The sequence below is a fragment of the Ctenocephalides felis genome, unplaced genomic scaffold, assembly GCF_003426905.1.
Source record: "Ctenocephalides felis isolate EL2017-DRISC unplaced genomic scaffold, ASM342690v1 CF-g0.4_SCAFFOLD_00845, whole genome shotgun sequence".
Taxonomy (NCBI): domain Eukaryota; kingdom Metazoa; phylum Arthropoda; class Insecta; order Siphonaptera; family Pulicidae; genus Ctenocephalides; species Ctenocephalides felis.
The window spans coordinates 58,046,299-58,067,274 of record NW_020536999.1 but is presented as its reverse complement, the minus strand read 5'-3'; the positions used below and the strand labels follow the sequence as shown (position 1 = coordinate 58,067,274).

Genomic DNA, 20,976 nt, shown 5'->3' with positions numbered 1-20,976 from the left:
AAATGGTCTCAACTAATTTAAGCAAAATCTCATTGAATATTTAAGTTGTTTGTTAGCAAAAGCAAATTATTTAACACGTTTTTGAAGTAATTATGTATGTGATATATTTAATTGTTTTGTCAACTAAATTATTTAAAAAAATAACTAATACTAATTTAGAAACTGAATTCATATTAGAGTTGTATGTTAACGAAACCAAATTACATAACACGTGATTGAAAAATTTATGTATAAATTTACTTAATTGTTTTATACAATTTATTTCATCTGTATATATACCTAGTAGACACACCGTTGGGTGTTGCTACTATTTTTTAGTTGATATTGCAAAATATTTATTGTCAGCAGTCTCTGCTTATTGTTTATAAAGAACATATGCGGAATAAACTTTAAATAAATGAAAAAATATATGTATAGTAATATTTGTATATTTTATTTTATTTTGTGAATTATAGCATCTTGGAAAGTGCGTGAATTATTACACATATTTTAGTTGAAACTTTCATATTAAATATTTGTTAATGTTTAATCAATGTAATAAACAAACACTATCCAAATATATCACACAAATATAACTACATATTTATGTACGTTTCTTTTTTTACTCAAAATTTCTTATTATGAAATCATCAAATATTTTACAATTTTACAATCCTGATTTAATCCGACAACTTTTGGTGGAACTTGCAAACACACTTTAGTTTTTCTTTCTTAAAGGGGCCTCTATAAGTCGACAAATTTTTAAAAATTTAAATTCGCAGTTCAACAAAAATATTTTATTCATGGAAACTTGGGAAAATTGTCTCATTATTTTTGACTGCGATTCTAGAAATGTATTTACGATTACGAATCCAAAGTTTAAAAAAATAAAATAAATAAAAATTAACCATAATAACCAATAGTAGTAGTAGTTACAATTTCAGCAAAGCCATAGGTTGCATTTAAAAGCTCAAAACTTCCAACCAACGCGGGATAATTTTTTTCTAATTTTTTTCAGGACAGTTACTTGAATTCTGGGACACTGTACACATATTATTATGTACACATGATCATTGATATATCAATTATTATTTGATTAATACTGAATTATTTTCCCTTCCAAAATTTCCGAACACATCGATTCTCCATAAAATTAAAGTAAAAGCTTTTATGATAGTTTGATCAATCTTTCGATTTTAATTATTTTCCATTTAAAATTCTTCAAATCGTAGTCGTTTAAGCCGAGGGTTGTTTTCGTAGAGGCTAAGCGATAGAATATATACACATATTTTGTGAGTACGCAAACAGAGGCTTGCACGCACAGCAGAAAAGCTTTGTTCGGTTGACTGCTTGACGTATGACGGCTTTATACTTTGCCGCGTTGCCTATATTTGTCCATAGTCGAAAGGCTAGTAATCATTTTAAAGGAAAGGTATTACATACATATTTGCAAAATATTCATACACATATGACAAACTTAAACACACCATATATAAACCAAACAAAATTTGATTGGCAAAAAGTAAATAATATAGTCAACAAAATGAACTGCGACAATTGCGATGGCATCTATATTGGCGAATTGAGTCAAAATCTACATACATGAATTTTTTTTTGTTATAATTTATTTTTGTTAATCAAGACTTTTATGTATAAATGAACATTACGATAAAAATTAATTCCAATAATAGAAAACAAAACAAAACAATGTTAATAGAGCACATCAACGACCACAAACAAAGTAGATTTCTAACATGTATTAATTAAGTACTTCGAACCAATTAATTTTAAGAGACATGTGTGACAGATACTTTATACAAGTGAACAATAAAACAATAAATAACCGAAATGACACAAATTCTCTAATCTAGTGACTATAAAATAAGACAAGAGAGTGACTCTTTTGTTTCTTTCTCCAAAATTTTTGAAACGATTTGCCATTCACATTTTGAATTTTAATAATAGTGCACATGATATTTAATTTTGAATTTTAAATTAAACCAATGTAAGCTGCAAATTGGTTGATGCACAAAGATACTGAAACTAGTACATTCCAGGATAAAATAAGTACTCTCAAACAAATACAATAGCTATCTCGAGGATCAAGCAAATTCCGCCACGACACTGCCAAATTGTAAAGTAAGTTTTCATTTTTTTAAGACTTTCGACTAATCACTGGCAATGGTCAGTTTTTCATGAAGTCAGTTTCATTCTTTTTTTCAGTTTTACTTGTATGCCTGGGACAGCTGTAAAAATTATTACTCAATAAAAATAAATTTAACATATGTGCAGTTTAACTCTCGCTTGAATGTTCCAATTAATATTTACCATAGTGTAAAAATGTAGTGTTAATTTAACAGGTTTATATATATGAATTTATACACTACACTTAGTATTTCCACTGAATGCTTCAGATAGAAAATAATGATGAGAATGAATTGCAATTTGCAATATGACAGTTTTTTTATATATACGAGTATTTGATATATTATATATTATTGTAAATATAATGTAACATAACATATAATATTGTAAGAGTGTAAATGGAGTATAATATATAATATTCATCAAAATGTAAGGTTTAAATAAAATTAGAATTGAAAAATTTTAGGCATTTTATTCGGGCTAGAAATTGTTTGCTAAATTTCTAACAAGCAATTTTGATTGATGCAGCAGATTTTATAAAATGAACAACTATTCATTTCAATAGTTATTTGTTCGATATGTGTTATGTGCTGTGCTGTGATGAGATATATTGTTTGGTTTTCACAGCATATTTACTGAAAGTCAAAAAATACTTATATGCTTACAAGTTTATATATTGCGATGATGCTGAATGGGATATTTCACTCCATGATGCATATAATACAGATCAACAATCAATTACGAAATATATGTGCGCTACTTTCTATCTTAGTGGATTTCTATTTACAAGTATAAAACAGCAACGCATGATTGGGTACAACCAGTAAATGATTGAAAATAAAAATTAAATTGTTTAAAAATTATAAATATTGAAAGTACATGTATTTTCTGACAAAATTATAAATAAGTAAACCAGTTGTTAAATTAGGTTTATCTGTTAACAAGCATAGACTCTGAATATAGATTCGACGAAACAAAAGCAACCCAATTTAATCAGAATATTCCAAGAGTATATTCTAAACATCCCCATCAACTCTTCCACTATTACTGGCTCGGAGCTATCAGAAAATATTTTCCCTGCAAGCCCGTATATGTGTTTCCGATGCGCGAAAGACGTTTTTCCCGTGTATGCGTGCGTGTGCGCCTTTTTTGCTTTCATTTCACTTATACGAAGTCGACGGTTTATTAAACGTCCGGATTTTCTAAAGCTTTCAACGGGCTTTTCCTGGCAGGGCTTGCGAACGCTTACGCAATTAATCGGATTCGAGCACGGGGCTTCAGGAAAAAACTATCAAAAACACAAGGTTTACAAATAATACGCTAGAGACGAAAAATGAATTTTGTACGAGACTAATACTTGATATTGATATCAGCTGGCTTGAATTGCATAGAGGTTTATTTCTGCAGTGGTTATAAATATGAAATAAATAGTTATACATGTTTTCAATACTATTAACTGTTTGATAGATGTGTTAAAGTAAAACTTGCCTTTATTTCAGTATTATAAATGACCATACTAAGTGTTCCATATTCAAATTGTAATCTTTTGTATATAAAAAACAAATTCTTACTCTTTTCATATGTATCTGTTCAAATTATTAATTAATAATAATTGCCACTGGATTTAAGGCATCAACTCTCCTGATAAAAAATGGAAATAACTTAATTATTATTTATAAAAAATTATTCAATAAGTAAATAGTTAAAATTATATAATTATCAATAAAATATTGTGAATTTTCTATCGAATGGAAAAACAACTACTGAGTTGTTTTTTCCAACATGCCATTGTACTATACAATGTCCCTTTTCGGCCGACTATTGTAAATTCATCAAATTTATTGAATGTCATTTACTGGACAGTTGTAAATAAAAGAGATAATAAAATAATAATAATAATAATATAATAATAATAATAATAATAATAATAATAATAATAATTGCAATTATCAAATTAATAGTTAATTATTAATAAAACATGTGCATATGCATAATATTTGAACAAAAAATTCAAGTCTTTCCTTTTTCCGGTGTTTTTTCTCGTCAGGTTTTAATTTTTTTCTTGGTCCTGTAATGCTTATGAAATAGTACTATGTCATTTTGTCCATCGTATAAGTATGGCATTTTGTCCGCAATTGAACAAACATGAATAATGACATGAGAAAAACACTCTCAAAATAAACTTTTCAATGTGCGAAACACGTTTGACTGATTATTGTGACAATGACGCTCAACATCTGAGAGAACAGTTATTGTGGCTTTCTTTATTTACTTGAGTCGCGGAAATGATATTAAACTAGCCAATTTTAAAATAAGGCCATTGTGTCATATTGAACATATGTCATTTACACATCTAAAAAAATCGAAAAATTCGGAATGTGACTTAAAAGTTACTCGGGATCGTAGAGAGTTACGTGAAAACAAATATATTCAAAATCGTAAATCAAAGTTGACAAATTAAAAGAACGTGAATCCGAATCGGCTACGAGTGAAACATTACTCGAACAAAGGAAGGCAAACAGGCAAACAAGTCTTCCGTAAACAGAATCGTCATCGCCCACGTCGGTTATGCGAACTTAGATATGACATTTACATTTAAGCTCCGTCGGAAGTCGTAACTCAAACGCGGTTTATTTGCCTTGCGAAGTTTTCGCCCGCTTTCGAAACTCCCAGGGCCGACGTGTCACGGGATTGAACCTGAGTTATGAGCACCCGCGCCAAAACTCGTGCGCCCCCTTTTTTACTCACGGCACAATGAATCTTTATATTTTATGATTCGGCGAAACGACGCGACTTTATATTAACCGATCGTAAATCGGCGACTGCAAACGATAATGGATGCTTTACGAAGAATACAAATTGATAGAGTTTAACAGGATCAAGACCTGTCGAAATGTGTAAAGACGTATTCAGATTATATTGAAATATAATGACTTATTTGACAACGATAATGAGAACTGTTCGAAACCATAATGATTCTAAGAAAACACTAGTGTGCTGATCTTTTAATTAATTATTATTGCTTTCTCCAAAAGCTTTCTCTAAAATTAGTGAAAAACGAAGTATAAAGTAAGGGAGACTGGGTACGGTTGTGCCACTTTTTTGATCAGCATTAATTTCATTATTTTGCCAGTTAGTTGGGAGAACAATTAATTAAATGGTAATATGAACATTTGTCTATACAAAAATACTAAAATACTGACCTTCAATAACGATAGTTTAGTCATAAAATGAGTGACACAGCCGTCCTGGGGTTGCATAAATATAGGTTAAAAAACAATGGATATCAACACCCAAATTGTTTATAACGAATTTTATTGTAAGAAATATGTAACACAACACAACATAATCATCACAAAGCTTATAAGGATAATTTAACAATATATATAACAAAACATAATAATTTTAAACAATGTTAACAAAAATCTTTTTTCCTTGTATTGAATTTTAATTGAATTTAATAGTTTTTATGATATTTGCAGAATTTCTCTATATTGACAATCGGTAGTGGATAATGCCATCAAGAATAGCTGCATTGAATACCATGCAAAACTGTACAATCATTCCAATACAAAACAAAGAAAGTAGACTGTTTTGCTTAATACCAGAAAAAAACAATTCCATTTTGAAGAAAATTGTACTAAATATAATAAGCTAAATCTAACCGCCATTCGTCAATACCTCACGATATTTCTTATTTCGATCAAGAAATGACGACACATCGATTCTCGAATAAATTCAATTTCTCACTCAAGATTAATATTAGTTCGAGTAAATTCAGCAAAAAACCTTGTGAAAAAATTTGGCCCAAACTATTCACAACCAAAAAGATTTCGCCATGTCAATCTTCAACAGATCCTTTCTCAATCAAAGAAGTATGTAATTCCAATGATAATTTACTACCACGTTGCTCTCAAACAGAAACCAGTGTCAACCTATAAGAAGACTTCACAAGAATAAACTGCGTATAGACTTTTTTATTTATTGTAGACAATCAGAAATTACAAATTCCTATAAGCCTAAATGATCCTTAAATATGGCATGCAGGTGTTTACTCCAGTGAGAAAATACCTCTGCAGAAAATATTCTATGTTAGTAAATTGAATAGTTCTTAAATTAAGTTAGCAAGTTTTCTGGCCATATTTGAGCTTTTTGCTTGGGGCATATTCTTTGATTAATTGCATTGCTGGATCTGGATCTTGGTCTAATTTCATATAGACTTCTGCTCCGGATTACGACTTTCACGAGTAGTATAGTGTCGTTTGATACATAGCAAGGTGCATTAACTACTACTGTTCCTAGAATTTTATTTTGCATTCTTTGAATTATTTTCACATAAGTCCTGTTTGCACATCCCCATAGTGGTATACCATGAGTCCGCCTATCGACTTTGTGTAAACAAAAAGTATTCCAACCATTGCTTATTGGACCATAGGATCACTACCATTTGTTCATTTTTCTTCTTTGATTTTTTTTATTTATATTATTTTTATTTATTTATCTACACATTTTTTTATTAACTTACCGTATGGTAAGTTATTGTAATCGTCCAAAAATCGAAATTAAACATTTTTACATTTCTCCACGTTTTGAAGGTTTTGGCATACCCCACGTTCTGAACATTTTGGCATTCCTCAGAAAAAATGGATGTGTGTTGTATGTGTGTGTTTTGTGTGTCCGCATTTTTTCGTTCACGTTTTCGGGCGCACGGATCAAAGGCAGGTCCAGCCGTTGCGAAGATAAAGAGCAAAGAGTGCAAAAAATAGAAATCGAGTTTTTGAGAGAACGGAGCATCCGATTTGAATGATCTAAAAACATTCCATTAGCAATAATTGGGAGAAATGGTTATTAGTTTTTGGCAAAGGCAGGGCCAGCCATTTCGAAGATATAAGTCTAAATAAACAAACAATGGCAGTTTTTGAAAGAAATAAGCATCCGAATTGAATGATTCAAAAAACTTTCTGCTTGTGATAAAGCAATTGTTTTTGGAAAAAAAAAGTTTGTCATTTTTTTTGTATATTGACAATAATTCAGATTTCAATTTTAATTATGGCTAAAGGTTTAAAGCTCACTTATATACGTTAAATAAATAATTTTAACTTAGCAATTCAGTTTATATAATTGTTATAAATAAATATTAGACAATATTACAGTATTTATAATAATCTATTTGAAAACATTTAATATTCCTTGAAAATTTCTTTACGGTATGGTTTAAGTTTCAGCAATTTGCCTTAAGGCACGATGCCATACACCACTAGTTTCCTTCTTTGTCAATTGTTTATGTGTAATTTAGCCATATGAGTTCATTCAATAATTCTAATTGTTGTACAATATTAATGAACAATAACAAAGAAACATTGAAAAATTGCTCAGCATGATTTTTACTTGAAAAATATTGCCAAAAATTCATACCATCTGAAATGCATGTAAACCATCCCAATATCCCCGAAGCAAGAAGCACGCTTCGTCGCGTTTCCTGCAACAAATTCAGGACTTTTTGCTGTGTATTTGACAAATCCCATTGTCGACGTTTGTTTAGCTTCCGCGTTCGGAGATGATTTTCACCCTTCGGATTGGGGGCGGCGGCGGTGGCCCTTTGTTTGAATAACATAACCCGCAGACCGCAGGTGCTGCGGATACATCTCACGTACCCCGAGCAAACTTATCACGCTTTTGATTAGCGCGTTTATATTCTTAGCCGCAACGGGGTTACATGGGCGCCAAAGCGATTATTAACGATCTATAGGATAGGCCGATCGAGAATTATTGGCTGATATATTGGTAGATTTAATATAGCAGCAGAAATGAACTGCTGTCGAACTGGCCTAATATTTTTCGTATCTAATTGCAACCCGTAAGTAGGTCGCGGGGCGAACTTCAAAGTGCAGTGAATTATTTTCGAATCTTTGAGAACTTTTATTCAATCGAAAATATTTTTATAGATTATTTAATTGTAAATTAATGTGAATAAATAATTGTAAAGCTCGAATTTGATTTTATTGAATTATATTGTGAAAACTAAACCAATTATAACATTACAAATAACATATGACAAATAAACAACTATCTGACTATATTCAGTAAAACTCCCAGCTCCCAGTGAAATTCATCATTGTAGAAATGTGCTTTTTGCTGTTTTCTAAAAATTTGACACATTGTACGTTTTACCCCACAGAGAATGCAATACCGGTATACCGAATTACCGGTAAATTGTATATGCTTTTGTTAAATTATTATTTAAAAAAATAAACTTATTGTTTTATTTTATTGTTTAGTTAAATATAGTTGTAGTTGTATATACATTTTTTTATATTTGTACTAGTAACTTTCAATTTTGTTTACGTTTGTTTAAGGGGGGCGATACATGTAACAAGAAAAAAAAAAAATCGATTTTTTTTTTCATAAATCGTTTACAATAAACATCTCAAAATATGCCTGTAAATAATTCAAAACAAATTATCATTATTATACAATAAAAACTCATTTAAGTGCCACGCCTCAACTCGGCGCTTGAGTGCTATTGTTACTCTTATCTGTTTCTGTGTCAAAACTTTAAACGCGTTTTTCTCAAAACGACATTTTTGAAATTTGCGGGCGGGATAACTCAAAAGTTCTCAACCGATTCCAATGAAATTTTGCACCACATCTACTTTACAGTAATAGCTTCTAGTTAAACCTCAAACATTCCAAAATTTTTTTCAAAAATTAAACCTTTTACCAAAAAAACCAAAAAAAAAAAAAAAATTGAAAGGAAGGTGAAAAATCGAACTTTTTTTTTCTAAGGTTGCCAATTTACGATTTTGTGACTTTTTTTAATTTTTTTTTTGGTTTAAACTAGAAGATATATTTTTATGAAACACGTCCAAACTAATTTTTTTAAATTCAGATCACCGTACGAAAAGTGAGAACGCCCGCAAATTGATGGCGTTTTCCGAGAGGCACTTGGCAGATTTATTTTTACGGCAGCCATTTGAAAAAAAAAATAAAAAAATTTTTTTTTGTGTATTTTAATATATAATAAATAACCCTAAAAAAGTTCAAAAAGATTCAATCATTCATTCCCAGTTTAAAAAGTCCTCAAAAAATGGTAAAAATTAAGGCGATTACATGTATCGCCCCCCTTAAGATAATAAATATACCAGTAATTTACCGGTATTCCGGTTTTAAAATGAAAAATTACCGAAATGCCGGTATTGAAATTTTCCATCGGTATTGCATTCTCTAGTTTTGAAAGGAAATTTATAGATACATTAAAATGAAAAAGGAAAATTATAGATACATTATTGAACCATTGCAAAATATAAAATTTCATGGGAACATTTTTTACAGAGATAACACAGAGTAGAACCTTGATATAGTATTTTGTCAGAAATATTCATCAGCAGAGTTGAAAGAACTATTTATTTCATTTATCTCTTGTAGAATTACTTCCTTTAACTGAATTTACATTTTTATTTACCATTTTTCATTGTTTACGCCTTTGCCAGAGTAAAGCTTCAGTTGGTCCTTTTTACCCTTGTACTTTACAGATATTTGCAGTACCCCGAAGGATCCAGGGTTAAATACAAAAATGTCTGGTGAAATTTTGACTATTACATGTAGTACAAAGTACAACTCAAAGGTCCACGGATACGAAAATGCACCTTTATTATCAGACAAAACAGTAACCTATAGAATTTTTAATGATACTATTTTAAAGTAGAATGCAAAAGATGTGTGTAACCAGCCATCACCTTAATTCCTAGATGGTGCTATTAGGAGAAAAATATGTATCGATAATTGTAACAATATTTTTTTCTCGTTTGTAGTTTTTTTGGCTTTGAGCTCTTTTATTTAAATGAATTAATACCTGAATATAATTTTTAGGTATACGTTATTTAATTATTTTAAAATTGATATTTTCAAGTCAGATTCAAAAGTTTTGTTCATATAACCTTTATAAAAGCTTACATGTAGGATGTAGGGGAGGTAAGAAAGACCAACTAAACTTTTACACTGGCAAAGGTGTAACATTAAGAATATGGAAAACAAAAAAATAATAATAATAAAAAATAAATAAAAGAAATAAAATCATTTAGATTAGCTTTATGATGACTTCTTCCAAAACTGATTAAACTGACTGACTAAAAATGCACCCATAAAATATGCATTTCTAAAAATAAGAAAAGTTGTTTGTATTTATCTTATTTATAGCAATTATATTTCACAAAATAATGAGCTTGATTAAGATAAATTACCAAAACATCTAAGCAACAGTTAAATACTTTTGTTTATTATGTTTAACAATATATATTTAGATTAGAATTTTTAATTTTGTTATTCAACCTAATAATTCAACTGCATTCCATTAAATAATACAGTTATTATTCCATAAAACCTCTTTAAAATTATAATTAAAAACGGTGAATCAGTTTGCTTCCTCGCTGTCTTTTATATGCTGCTTATGGGATAAAAAGGGATCGATACAAAATTTAGAGAAGTAATAAATAAAAACATATTTCTATGATTAGAAATTAACTGGGAATTTTTATTCACAAACAAACAATTACTGAACATTGTTCAATAGTTGTTTGTTTGATAAATGTTATGTATTGTGATAAATGAACTACCATTTAGTTTATACAATATAATTAATGAAAGTAAAACTGGACCTTTGTGCCCTGCCCTAATCACTTACATATCATCTTTCCATTAAAGAATAAAACAATTTCAACAAAAAATTCACCCAATATATAAGAATTTTTTTTTTGTTAAAATTCTGTTATTCTTTAGTGAAAAGATCATATGGAAGTTATAAGGCCATATTATTAATTATTCAAATATAATAAATAATTTTAATTAAATTTTATACTTCTATATTATCTTTAAATTACAAAATATTGGTTTGTTTATAGTTAATAAGTATTTATTTTGATTTGACTTGCTTTTGTATTGAATTCTGTGTGTATCTGCAAATGTTAATTTGATACCTGATGACGTCCTGTCGCATGTAGACCCGAACGTATGCGAACATGCACCGTTGCCAAATCTCTTCTTTTGCAGTTTTAGGCATTAGCAGATTGCAGGCAAGGTTGCCAGATTTTTAACTGATTCAAATGAAAGAAATCAACTACAAAGGTGAATATTTTCAAATCACACTACATATAGTTACACAGAATATATTTAATTTTTGAACGAAAAGAAATTTTAATAGCTAAGATTTCTGGACTTGAAAGGCTAGTTTTTTGACATATACGCTGATTTTGCCAATTTTTTTAACTTCCCGTAGGGCAAGATATAGTAATCGCAAAAAAATCGAAAATGAAAATTTTTGCATTTTTCGACGTTTCAAAGGTTTCTGAATATTTTGGCATACCTTAGAAAAAATGGATGTATGTGTGTGTGTGTGTGTGTGTGTGTGTGTATGTGCGGATACAAATTTTCGTCGACGATTTCGGGAACACCGAACAACCGATTTGAATAATTCAAAAAACATTCGATACGTATTGATAAGGAGACGTGCTGACTAGTTTTTGGCGAAGGCAGGTCTAGCCGTTCCGAAGATACGGGACAAAAAGTGCCAAAAACGGTAACTCAGTTTTTAAGAGAGCGGAGCGTCCGATTTTAATAATTCAAAAAACATTTTACTTGTATTGACAAGGTGAAGAACCGATAAAATTTTCATAAAGGCAGGTCTAGCGGTTTCGGAGATCTAATGAAAAAAGTAAAAAAAAAATGCCATTGGCGGTGAAAAATGATCATTAGACATAAGCACATCAAATTATCAGATATTTTTTAGAGATTTTAACAATAAGTATATATTTGGTTTACATTCCTATGGGTTCCGTACCAATGTTTACGCGTTAGACGGCGACGCGGCCCTTACGCGCTTTGATATTTCTTCTTTATGCAGTTAAAGCAGTACGATTGCTTTGAAAAAAAGTTTAGATCTTTCAAAATATGTCAAAATAAAGAAAAAAATTAAAAAAAAAAATTATTTTTTTTTTTTCAAAAAAAAAGTAATTTTTTGTCCAATTTATAGTTACTCAGAAATCTTATTTTTTCGAAGTAAAATTTTTTCAAAAATGTTAATTGTTTTTAAAAAAATAATAATTTTTGGTACGGGAAGTTCCAGCAATTTGCCTTAAGACACGATGCCTTAATTGCCTTAAGACAGAATTCCACTTACAGCTAGTTTTTTTATAAAATGAATCCATTTTCCAGCCACTTGGACTTTATACAGTGCAGAACTAAAACTTGATTAAACTGTAGCTTTTGCGTTGACTCCAAAAAATTAACCAGATCTACAATTTAAAATTAAAAAAAATATTAATGATGCATGGCATCCTGTCCAAAGGCAATTAAAAAATTTTAAATGCTTTAATTTTTTTTTGAAAATTTTGATTTTTTATTCAAAGCAATCGCGCCGCGTATCTGTTTTAGAGAAGAAATATCAGAGTGCTTAAGCGTCGCGTCGCAATCTTATAGTTAAACATTACAAATCTTGGTACGGAACCTATAAACATGTAAATAAAAAAGTTGTTTTATTACAAAAATGCCTATAAATTATCTGATAATTTGATATGCATATGTCTAATGATCATTTTTGACCGCCGATTGGCATTTTTTTAACACTTTATTGGATCTTCGAAACCGTTAGACATGTACTTCCAAAAATTTAGTCAATTGTTTATTATGTCAATACAAGTTTCTTAAATTATTCAAATCGAATACCCCGTGCTCTCAAAAACTGAATTACAATGTTTGGCACTTTTTGCTCAGTATCTTCGAAACGGCTGAACCTGTCTCTGGAAAATATAATCAGCACGTCTCCCGATCAATAGTAATCGAATGTTTTTTAATTAATTTGTTGAACCGTGTTTATGAAATCTTCCATGAAAAATTGTATCCGCACACAAACATATAGATCAAATTTTTTTAATTGTAAGGAATGCAGACATGTTCAAAAGGCTTTAAAACGTAAATTTATATGAATATTATCATTTTCCCTATAGAAAGTTAATTATGTTTTTATTGGAAAAGTTTAATTATTAAAAGAGTTTCAACAATTTCTTTAACATTTTTTACACATGTTTCTCCAAGAATCAAACTTATTTTGAAGAGTTAAATGTTCTTCCCTTCTTTATTAACTTTCCATTTGTTGTACCTTTAATGAACGTTTTCAGAAGTTTTGAACCAAATTTAACTAAGTACGCGTTTGAACTAGAGTCAAGAATTTCTGCGTTCAAGATAACTGGATCTTGTTAAAGTTTTATTGAATTTAGTAAGTTTTAAATAGTGTCAGCATGAGGTGTCACTGTTTTCCTCGTGCGTGCGGCTCCCAAGTTCGCTTAGTTTTCATCTCGACATCTCAGCATCACAAAATCGCAAGAGATAGGAACTGTTCAAAACTCTCAGAGTTTGTTTCGCACTTTGATATACTGCCATCATAAATAATATTCGTTAAATTCAACGGGATATAACCATACCGAATTTGGAGGTAAACACGATATTCTCACAAGCGCGAAAATGGCTTACTTCAAATTGCAGACTTACTTTTATTGTTACTTTTGAATTTTATACCCGCACAACAATTCATATGGGATAATACATGTTAGAATATAACAATATAATAAAAAGTTCAATCAGGCATTCACCTGAGTATTAAAAGAACTAGTGTTGCATGACATCGTGCCTTAAGGCAAATTTCGGGAACTTCTCGTACCATTTTTTTTAATCTTTAAAATTTCTTGAAAACTTTGAAATAATTATATTTTTGCGAATTATTAAAAATTCGAAAATTTTGATCTTTATGTCAAAGCAATCGTGCTGCGCAGCTGTTTTGAAGCCAAAATATCGAAGCGCTTTAGCGCCGTGTCAGGCTTGTACTTATTAGTAAAACGTTTATAAAATATCTGATAATTTGAAGTGCATATGTCTAATGATCATTTTTGACTGCCAAATTGCATTTTTGATAATTTTTTTCATTGGATCTCTGAAAACGCTAGACCGGTCTTCCCAAAAATTAAATCAGTACTTCATCTCGTCAATATAAATAAAATCTTTTTTGAATCATTCAAATCGGACGCTCCCTTTTCTCAAAAAATCAAGAACTCAAAACCGCCAAATGCCATTTTTTGTACTTTTTTTGGATTTCCGAAATTGCTAGACCTGCCTTCCCAAAAATTGAATCAGTACTTCATTTCGTCCATACAAATAAAATGCTTTTTGAATCATTCAAATCGGACGCTCCGTTCTCTCAAAAACATAATTATCATTTTTGGCACTTTTTGCCTCGTCAAACGACTGGACCTGCTTTTGCCAAAAACTAATCAGCACGTCTCCACATTAATACGAATCGAATGTTTTTTCAATTATTCAACTTGGTTACCGCGTGATCCCTAAAACGTCGACAAAAATTTGCACACACACATTCACACAAACACACACAGATTTTCATCCATATTTTTTGAGGTATCTCAAAATGTTCAAGAACCTTTAACCCTTCGTCGGGCGCAGCCGATCTGACAGATACAGAGCCAATAAATTTTCATGCTGCGCCTTGGTTGAATGTTATAGAAACCTCCACTCTTCAATAGCCTCCTAATTTTATATGTTTTATTTATGCGTCTTTATCATTTTGTGTTTGACCTTCACATATAGTGGCAATCGGTATTTTGATCCTAGAGATACACTGCGCCCGAACGTGCAACATTTTGAAACGTAAGAATATTGCAATTTTTTGTGAATGTAAGTATTCTTTTTCTGTATTTTTTTACGTATTTTTGAATATATATCTCAATACTTTTCATTTAATTGCAATTTTTTTAAAGTATCTACGAGATTCACTGCGCCCGAATGTGTTACTAACTTGAGTCCATACATTTTATAGGCTAGTAAATATGGCGAGTGGTAAAAAAATATATAATTTAGAAAAGCCAGCTCATTCAGAAGAGATTCTAAGAATGCTGAATGATGATGCTGATGAAAATAATCTTCTTGACGATTTAGGTGATGAAAGTGGAAGTGACGAAGACCATCTAGAGAGTCGCGAAGTCGATTCTGAGACAGAACAAGAGGACGAACAGGATGAGAGTGAGGAAGAAATAAATTTAAACAATAATGATAAATATTTTATGAGTAGAGATAAATCTACAAAATGGTGTAGCAAACCTCTCTCTAATAGGACTCGAACAAAATCCCAGAACTTATTAAGACATTTACCAGGTGTTATAGGAAACGCAAAAAATGCTGCAACGCCTATAGAATGTTGGAGTCATGGGAATGGTAAGAAAGATCTCCGAAGAAGATATTTTTGAGACAATTATCGCATGAACTTGTTCTTGGACAGCTAACAAGAAGAAGTGAAATCACGAGTGGGATACTGTTCACTTTGCAGACAGGACTCAAAAGATTCAGACCAAATTCACAGGAAAATGGCTCACAAAACAAGAAGAGCCACGAAAAAAACGACGATGTGAACCGTGTACATTAGAAGCTAATATTAGACGGTTTTCAAGATTTTGTTGTGCTAAATGTCGAAAAGCACTGTGTTTCCAACATGCGATCTTTCTATGCAGTGCTTGTTGAAATGCTTCAATAAATGATAATATTTAACTATACACATTAAACTATCATTATTATATTACTTATTTTTTATAAAGTGACAAATGAAAAAAAAGTTAGAGACTGTGTATTTCAATAAAGAAAAGTGAGTGTAAATAATTTGTGCATATATACACAGGTTTATATTTTTCTACATTTTATAATAAAATATTATTGAATTCTTTTTTTTTCTATTTATTCAAAAAGTATACATTCTGAAATTTAATTAAACAAAAAATTAACATGTTTATAAAATAAGGAGCCTCCTGAGGATATACTTAAAAACCGTTGCTGTCGGATACACTGCGCCCGAACGTGTGCGTAACGGGACTGCGCCCGACGGAGGGTTAAAACGTAAAGATATTTTCAATTTTTTCGCGATTACTATAACTTACCCAACGGCAAGTTGAAAAATTCAAAAAATTTCACGATATAAAAAAAAATAAGATTTTTCAAAAATATAATTTTTTCAAAAATTCCAAATTTCTCAATATTTTAATTTTTATGAAGTTTTCAAAAAACTTTGAAGCATTTTTATTTAAAAATTTTAATTTTTGGTACGGGATATTCCAGCTATTTGCTTTTAGGCACAATGCCATGTACCATTAGTTTATAATTCCAAACTGATATTGTCAGATTACAAATTAATATGCAATATTAATTATTAACTTCCCGTAGGGTAAGTTATTGTAATCGTCCAAAAATCGAAATTGAAAATTTTTACATTTCTCGACGTTTTAAAGGTTTCTGAACATTTTGGCAGTGTGTGTGTGTGTGTGTGTGTGTGTGTGTGTATAAATGCATGGATACAAATTTCCAGTCACGTTTTTGGGCGCGCGGATTAACCGATTTGAATGATTCAAAAAACATTCGATTTCTATTGATTGAGGGAAAAGAGCTGATTAGTTTTTGGCAAAGGCAGGTCCAGCCGTTTCGGAGATACGGAGCAAAAAGTGCAGAAAATAGAAATCGACTTTTTGAGAAAACGGAGTATCCGATTTGAATGATCTAATTACTAGCAATTAGTAATGATTGGGAGAAGTGTTAATTAGTATTTGCCAAAGGCAGGCCCAGCCATTTCGAAGATACGGAGCTAAGTATGTAAAAAATGGCAGTTTTTGAGAGAACTAAGCGTCCGATTTAATTGATTCAAAGAACTTTCTGCTTGTCTTAACAAAATAATTGATTTTGGAAAAAAAATTTTTTTGCTTCAACATTTTTTTTTCGAATTTTTTTTCTGTATAATGAAAATAATTCAGATTTTATACTTAATTCTGACTATAATTCTAATATACTTTAAACAAATAATTTCAGCTTTGCAATTCAGTTTATATAATTCTTATAAATATTAGACAATATTACAATATTAATAATAATCTATTTCAAAACATTCAGTATTCTTCTAACATTTCGTTACGGTACGGGAAGTTCCAGCAATTTGCCTTAAGGCACGATGCCCTAATTGCCTTAAGACAGAACTCCACTTACAGCTAGTTATTTATTTTATTTATTAATTTTATTTTTATTATTATTTGCTTCTATTTTATATTAAATCATACTACACGCATATCATTTTAATGTAAATTCTATCCTTTGTACTCATATTTATTTAAATTTATGTTATTGTTTATTATTATTACTAGATGTTAAATTATTTAACAGTTGTAATAAATATTGTAATTAAAAAAAAGCAATATTAAACAATAATGTGCATAAAATAATGATATGTAATGATGTGTACCGCGCCCCGCAGATTGGAAACCACGGCGAAAACGTATGCCAGGCTTGAACGTTTCGCCTGCGTTGTCGGGTTCACTAATAATACAGTGTAAAACTCGGCTCTCCGCTTCGGCTCAATAATATGAGAGAGTATGGGTGCGTATATAGGGTAGGGCGGGGCTTAAAGGTCCATGGGAAAAAAGGACCATGGCGCCAGTCGAGCGACGTTGCTAGTCGGAGATACACGTTGCGCGTCCAAGTATTTATTTTCGTTGTAATTTGTTTGGAATCGAGTATTGTTATTTAAATATTCGTAATTCAACTGTTATAAGGTAAATTGTTATTTTTTAGTTGTTTAAATGTACTTTTGTATAACTTTACATGCGATTGGGGTAAAAAACGACAGACTGGTTCTTTTTACCCCTTATATAATTTAAGTATTGTCTATAACTTTATTTTTGTTTGTTTCAGGATGAGGAATTACAAACGAAAAACAGATCGTGCTACTAAACCTGTGGAAGTGATGCAGCAAGCAGTCCATTTAGTTTTACATGAAAAAAAATCATTAAGGGAGGTATGTCGTATATTTGAATTAAACAAAACTTCATTAGCAAGATTTATGAAACGAATAAAAGACGATCCTACAGATATCAGATTTGGCTATAGTGCCCCAAGACAATTATTCAAAAAGGAACAGGAATGCAAAATAAAAGAATATTTGAACAAACTTGAACATATTTTCCATGGTGTAGGTTCAAAAGAAGCTCGTCGCATTGCTTATGATTGTGCAATTAAATACGAAATGAGTATACCAGAAAACTGGGTTACAAATAAAATGCCTAGTAGGGATTGGATCACCGCTTTTCTTAAACGAAACACAAGTTTTTCGCTTAGAAAACCTGAAACAGCCAAAATCAAAGCAATGTCATTCAACAAAACTAATGTGCAAGAGTTTTACACAAAATTAGCAAAGATTTTGGATCAATATAAATTCGCAGCTTCTGCTATATGGAATGCAGATGAAACTTGTGTATCAACCGTTAGCAAACTCCCCAAAAAAACTGCTAATAAAGAAAAGGAACATGTTGCTGTTGACAAACCAACTGGTGAATGTGGAACTAATGTTACTGTATTAGTTGCAGTCTCCGCCACAGGTTCATTTATTCCACCTATGTTTATATTTCCTTGTGAAAAGTTTGAAGAGCGCTTTATTCAGGATGGTCCTACTGATTGCATAGGTGCTGGGAATCCAAGCGGTTGTCTTACTCATGACGATTTTTTTATGTATATGCAGCATTTTATCAAGCACGTCAAGGCTAGTAAAGAATCACCAGTTTTGTTGATTTTAAACAACAACTCTTCATCATACATATCTGTACCAACGTTAGATCTTGCTGAGGAAAATGGAGTGATAATGCTTTCTATTCCTCGACATTGCTCCCAGAAAATGCAACCGCTCGACGTGGGAGTATACGCACTTCTCAGAACATATATGCCATCAGCTAAAGTTGCATGGATGCAAAATAATGCTGGAAAGATAATGACAATTTATGATATCCCTGAAATCGTTCGCACTGCTTTACCTTTAGCTTTAGAACCTAACAACATAGTGAGTGGGTTTGAAAAAACTGGCATATTTCCCTGCAATAAAAATAAATTTAGCGACGCTGATTATGTGTCATGCCCTATGGAGGAAGACAAAAATGAGACATCAAACATGGAGCAGCCATCAACATCCACGTTTTCTCTTTTGCACAACATATTGAGTGGATTTGAAAAAGCAGGAATATTTCCCGACAACCAAAATAAATTTGGCACAGCTGATGATTTTGCGATAAATCCAACGGAAAATGAGCCACAGCCATCGACATCGACGTCAGGTTTGTTGTCAAATGCACCACAGCCTTCTACATCATTGGATCCAGAAGAACCAACGTCGAGTGAAACAGAGGTTGAAACTATTGAAGTATTAATCGATCCTCTAGAATTATTTTCAGAAAAATGAACATTCGAAAAGTAAACTGGAAATGGCTACCAAAACAATATATTTGAAATAGTTACCGTAACAAAATATATTTAGTTTTGTTTTAATAATAATGTTAAATTTTTAAAATCTGTTTTTCAACTAATATTAGTTACCTAGTAGGTTTTTAAAGTGCATTTTTGTGACAAACTACACTTTTAATTAAGAGAGTTCATACAATTTCATGTAGAGTTATGTCTTTTTGTGGAATTGTAAACTCTACATTTTATATTATTGTAAGTTATAAATGTTATACAATATAGTGATATTAATAAATAAGTGTAATATACTTTTAGAAGAATAGCACTCATGTATTTATAAGAATATTGTATATTACATAACTTACTACAATAAATATATTTTAAAAATTAAATAAAAAACGTGTTTTGAATTGCAATTGATAAAATCTTGAAAGTTTAATATTGACTATTATTCTCCGATAGTTTTAGAATAAAATAAATAGTTAAAAATATATAAAATTTAGTAAAAATACAATATGAAAATATTGTTCTGTTCTACCGTCAATTGTAATAAATACAATATTTATTTGTTTGATACGTGTTATGTGTAATAACCAATTTCTTTTTATTTATGATGTACCAACAAATAAATGAGAAAGTTATGTACATCAGATCCCATATTATCACTCCATTTTCAGTAAAATTACCCTTATTTTAAAGCAGGTACTAAGGGTCGTATTCACAAACTTAGGTATCATACATTTTTGAACGGCCAACAAGTTTAGACCAAGTATTAACCAGAAATATTGTAATCACCAAATAAAATTAAAATATTATATGAATAAAAAAAATCTAAATAAATCCTATATTATCGATTATTATATTATCGATGCGTACAAATATAACAAAGTTCTCTATATTTATATTAAATAAATCTTCAGCTCACTATCGGAAACTTTGATAACAAATAATTTTAAAATTCAAATGCCACCTGGTCTTTTTTATACTATAGGCGGGGTAAAAGGGGATAGCTAGGGGAAAAAAGGCAAACCATTTTATTCTTGCTTTTAAGGAGCTTTAACGGAATAATAGGTATGATATATAAGTTTAGATTGACCAATAAAATTAAAAATTATAATTTAAAAATATATATTGTTAAGCATAATAAACAAAAATATCACTTGCTACTATTATGAATAATAAGTGTTTCTGTTTAATTTATCATAACCAGACCCATTGTTTCTTAAAATACAATTATTACACAGAAAACTAGTGATGCATGGCATCGTGCCTTGAGACAAACTGTTGTAACTTTTCTTGTCAAAATTAGGGTTTATCGGTTTTCAAAAACCGGTTTTAAAAACCGGTTTTAAAAACCGGTTTTTAGCGAAAATTATGGAATTCGAAAGCCGTTTTTTTAGTGAAAAAAATCGGTTTTCACTGTATAAATGGAAAATGACAAATATAGCCAAATATAAAAGATAGATGAAAGCGTTTTGATTCTTGAAATCATATCGTTTCAATAGCATTTGATATTTTATCAGTCTGCAATGGTTGCCAGAA

General features: G+C 30.5%; 2 protein-coding genes across 2 annotated transcripts in view; both read left to right on the top strand.

The window, feature by feature from the left end:
* LOC113386399 overlaps positions 1 to 20,976 on the top strand; it is a 653,774-nt gene that overhangs the window by 388,303 nt on the left and 244,495 nt on the right. The gene's annotated exons all lie outside the window — the stretch shown is intronic.
* Positions 17,903 to 19,435, top strand: LOC113386452. Its single transcript, XM_026624236.1, has one exon. The coding sequence runs from the start codon at positions 17,903 to 17,905 to the stop codon at positions 19,433 to 19,435; it is 1,533 nt and encodes a 510-aa protein (XP_026480021.1).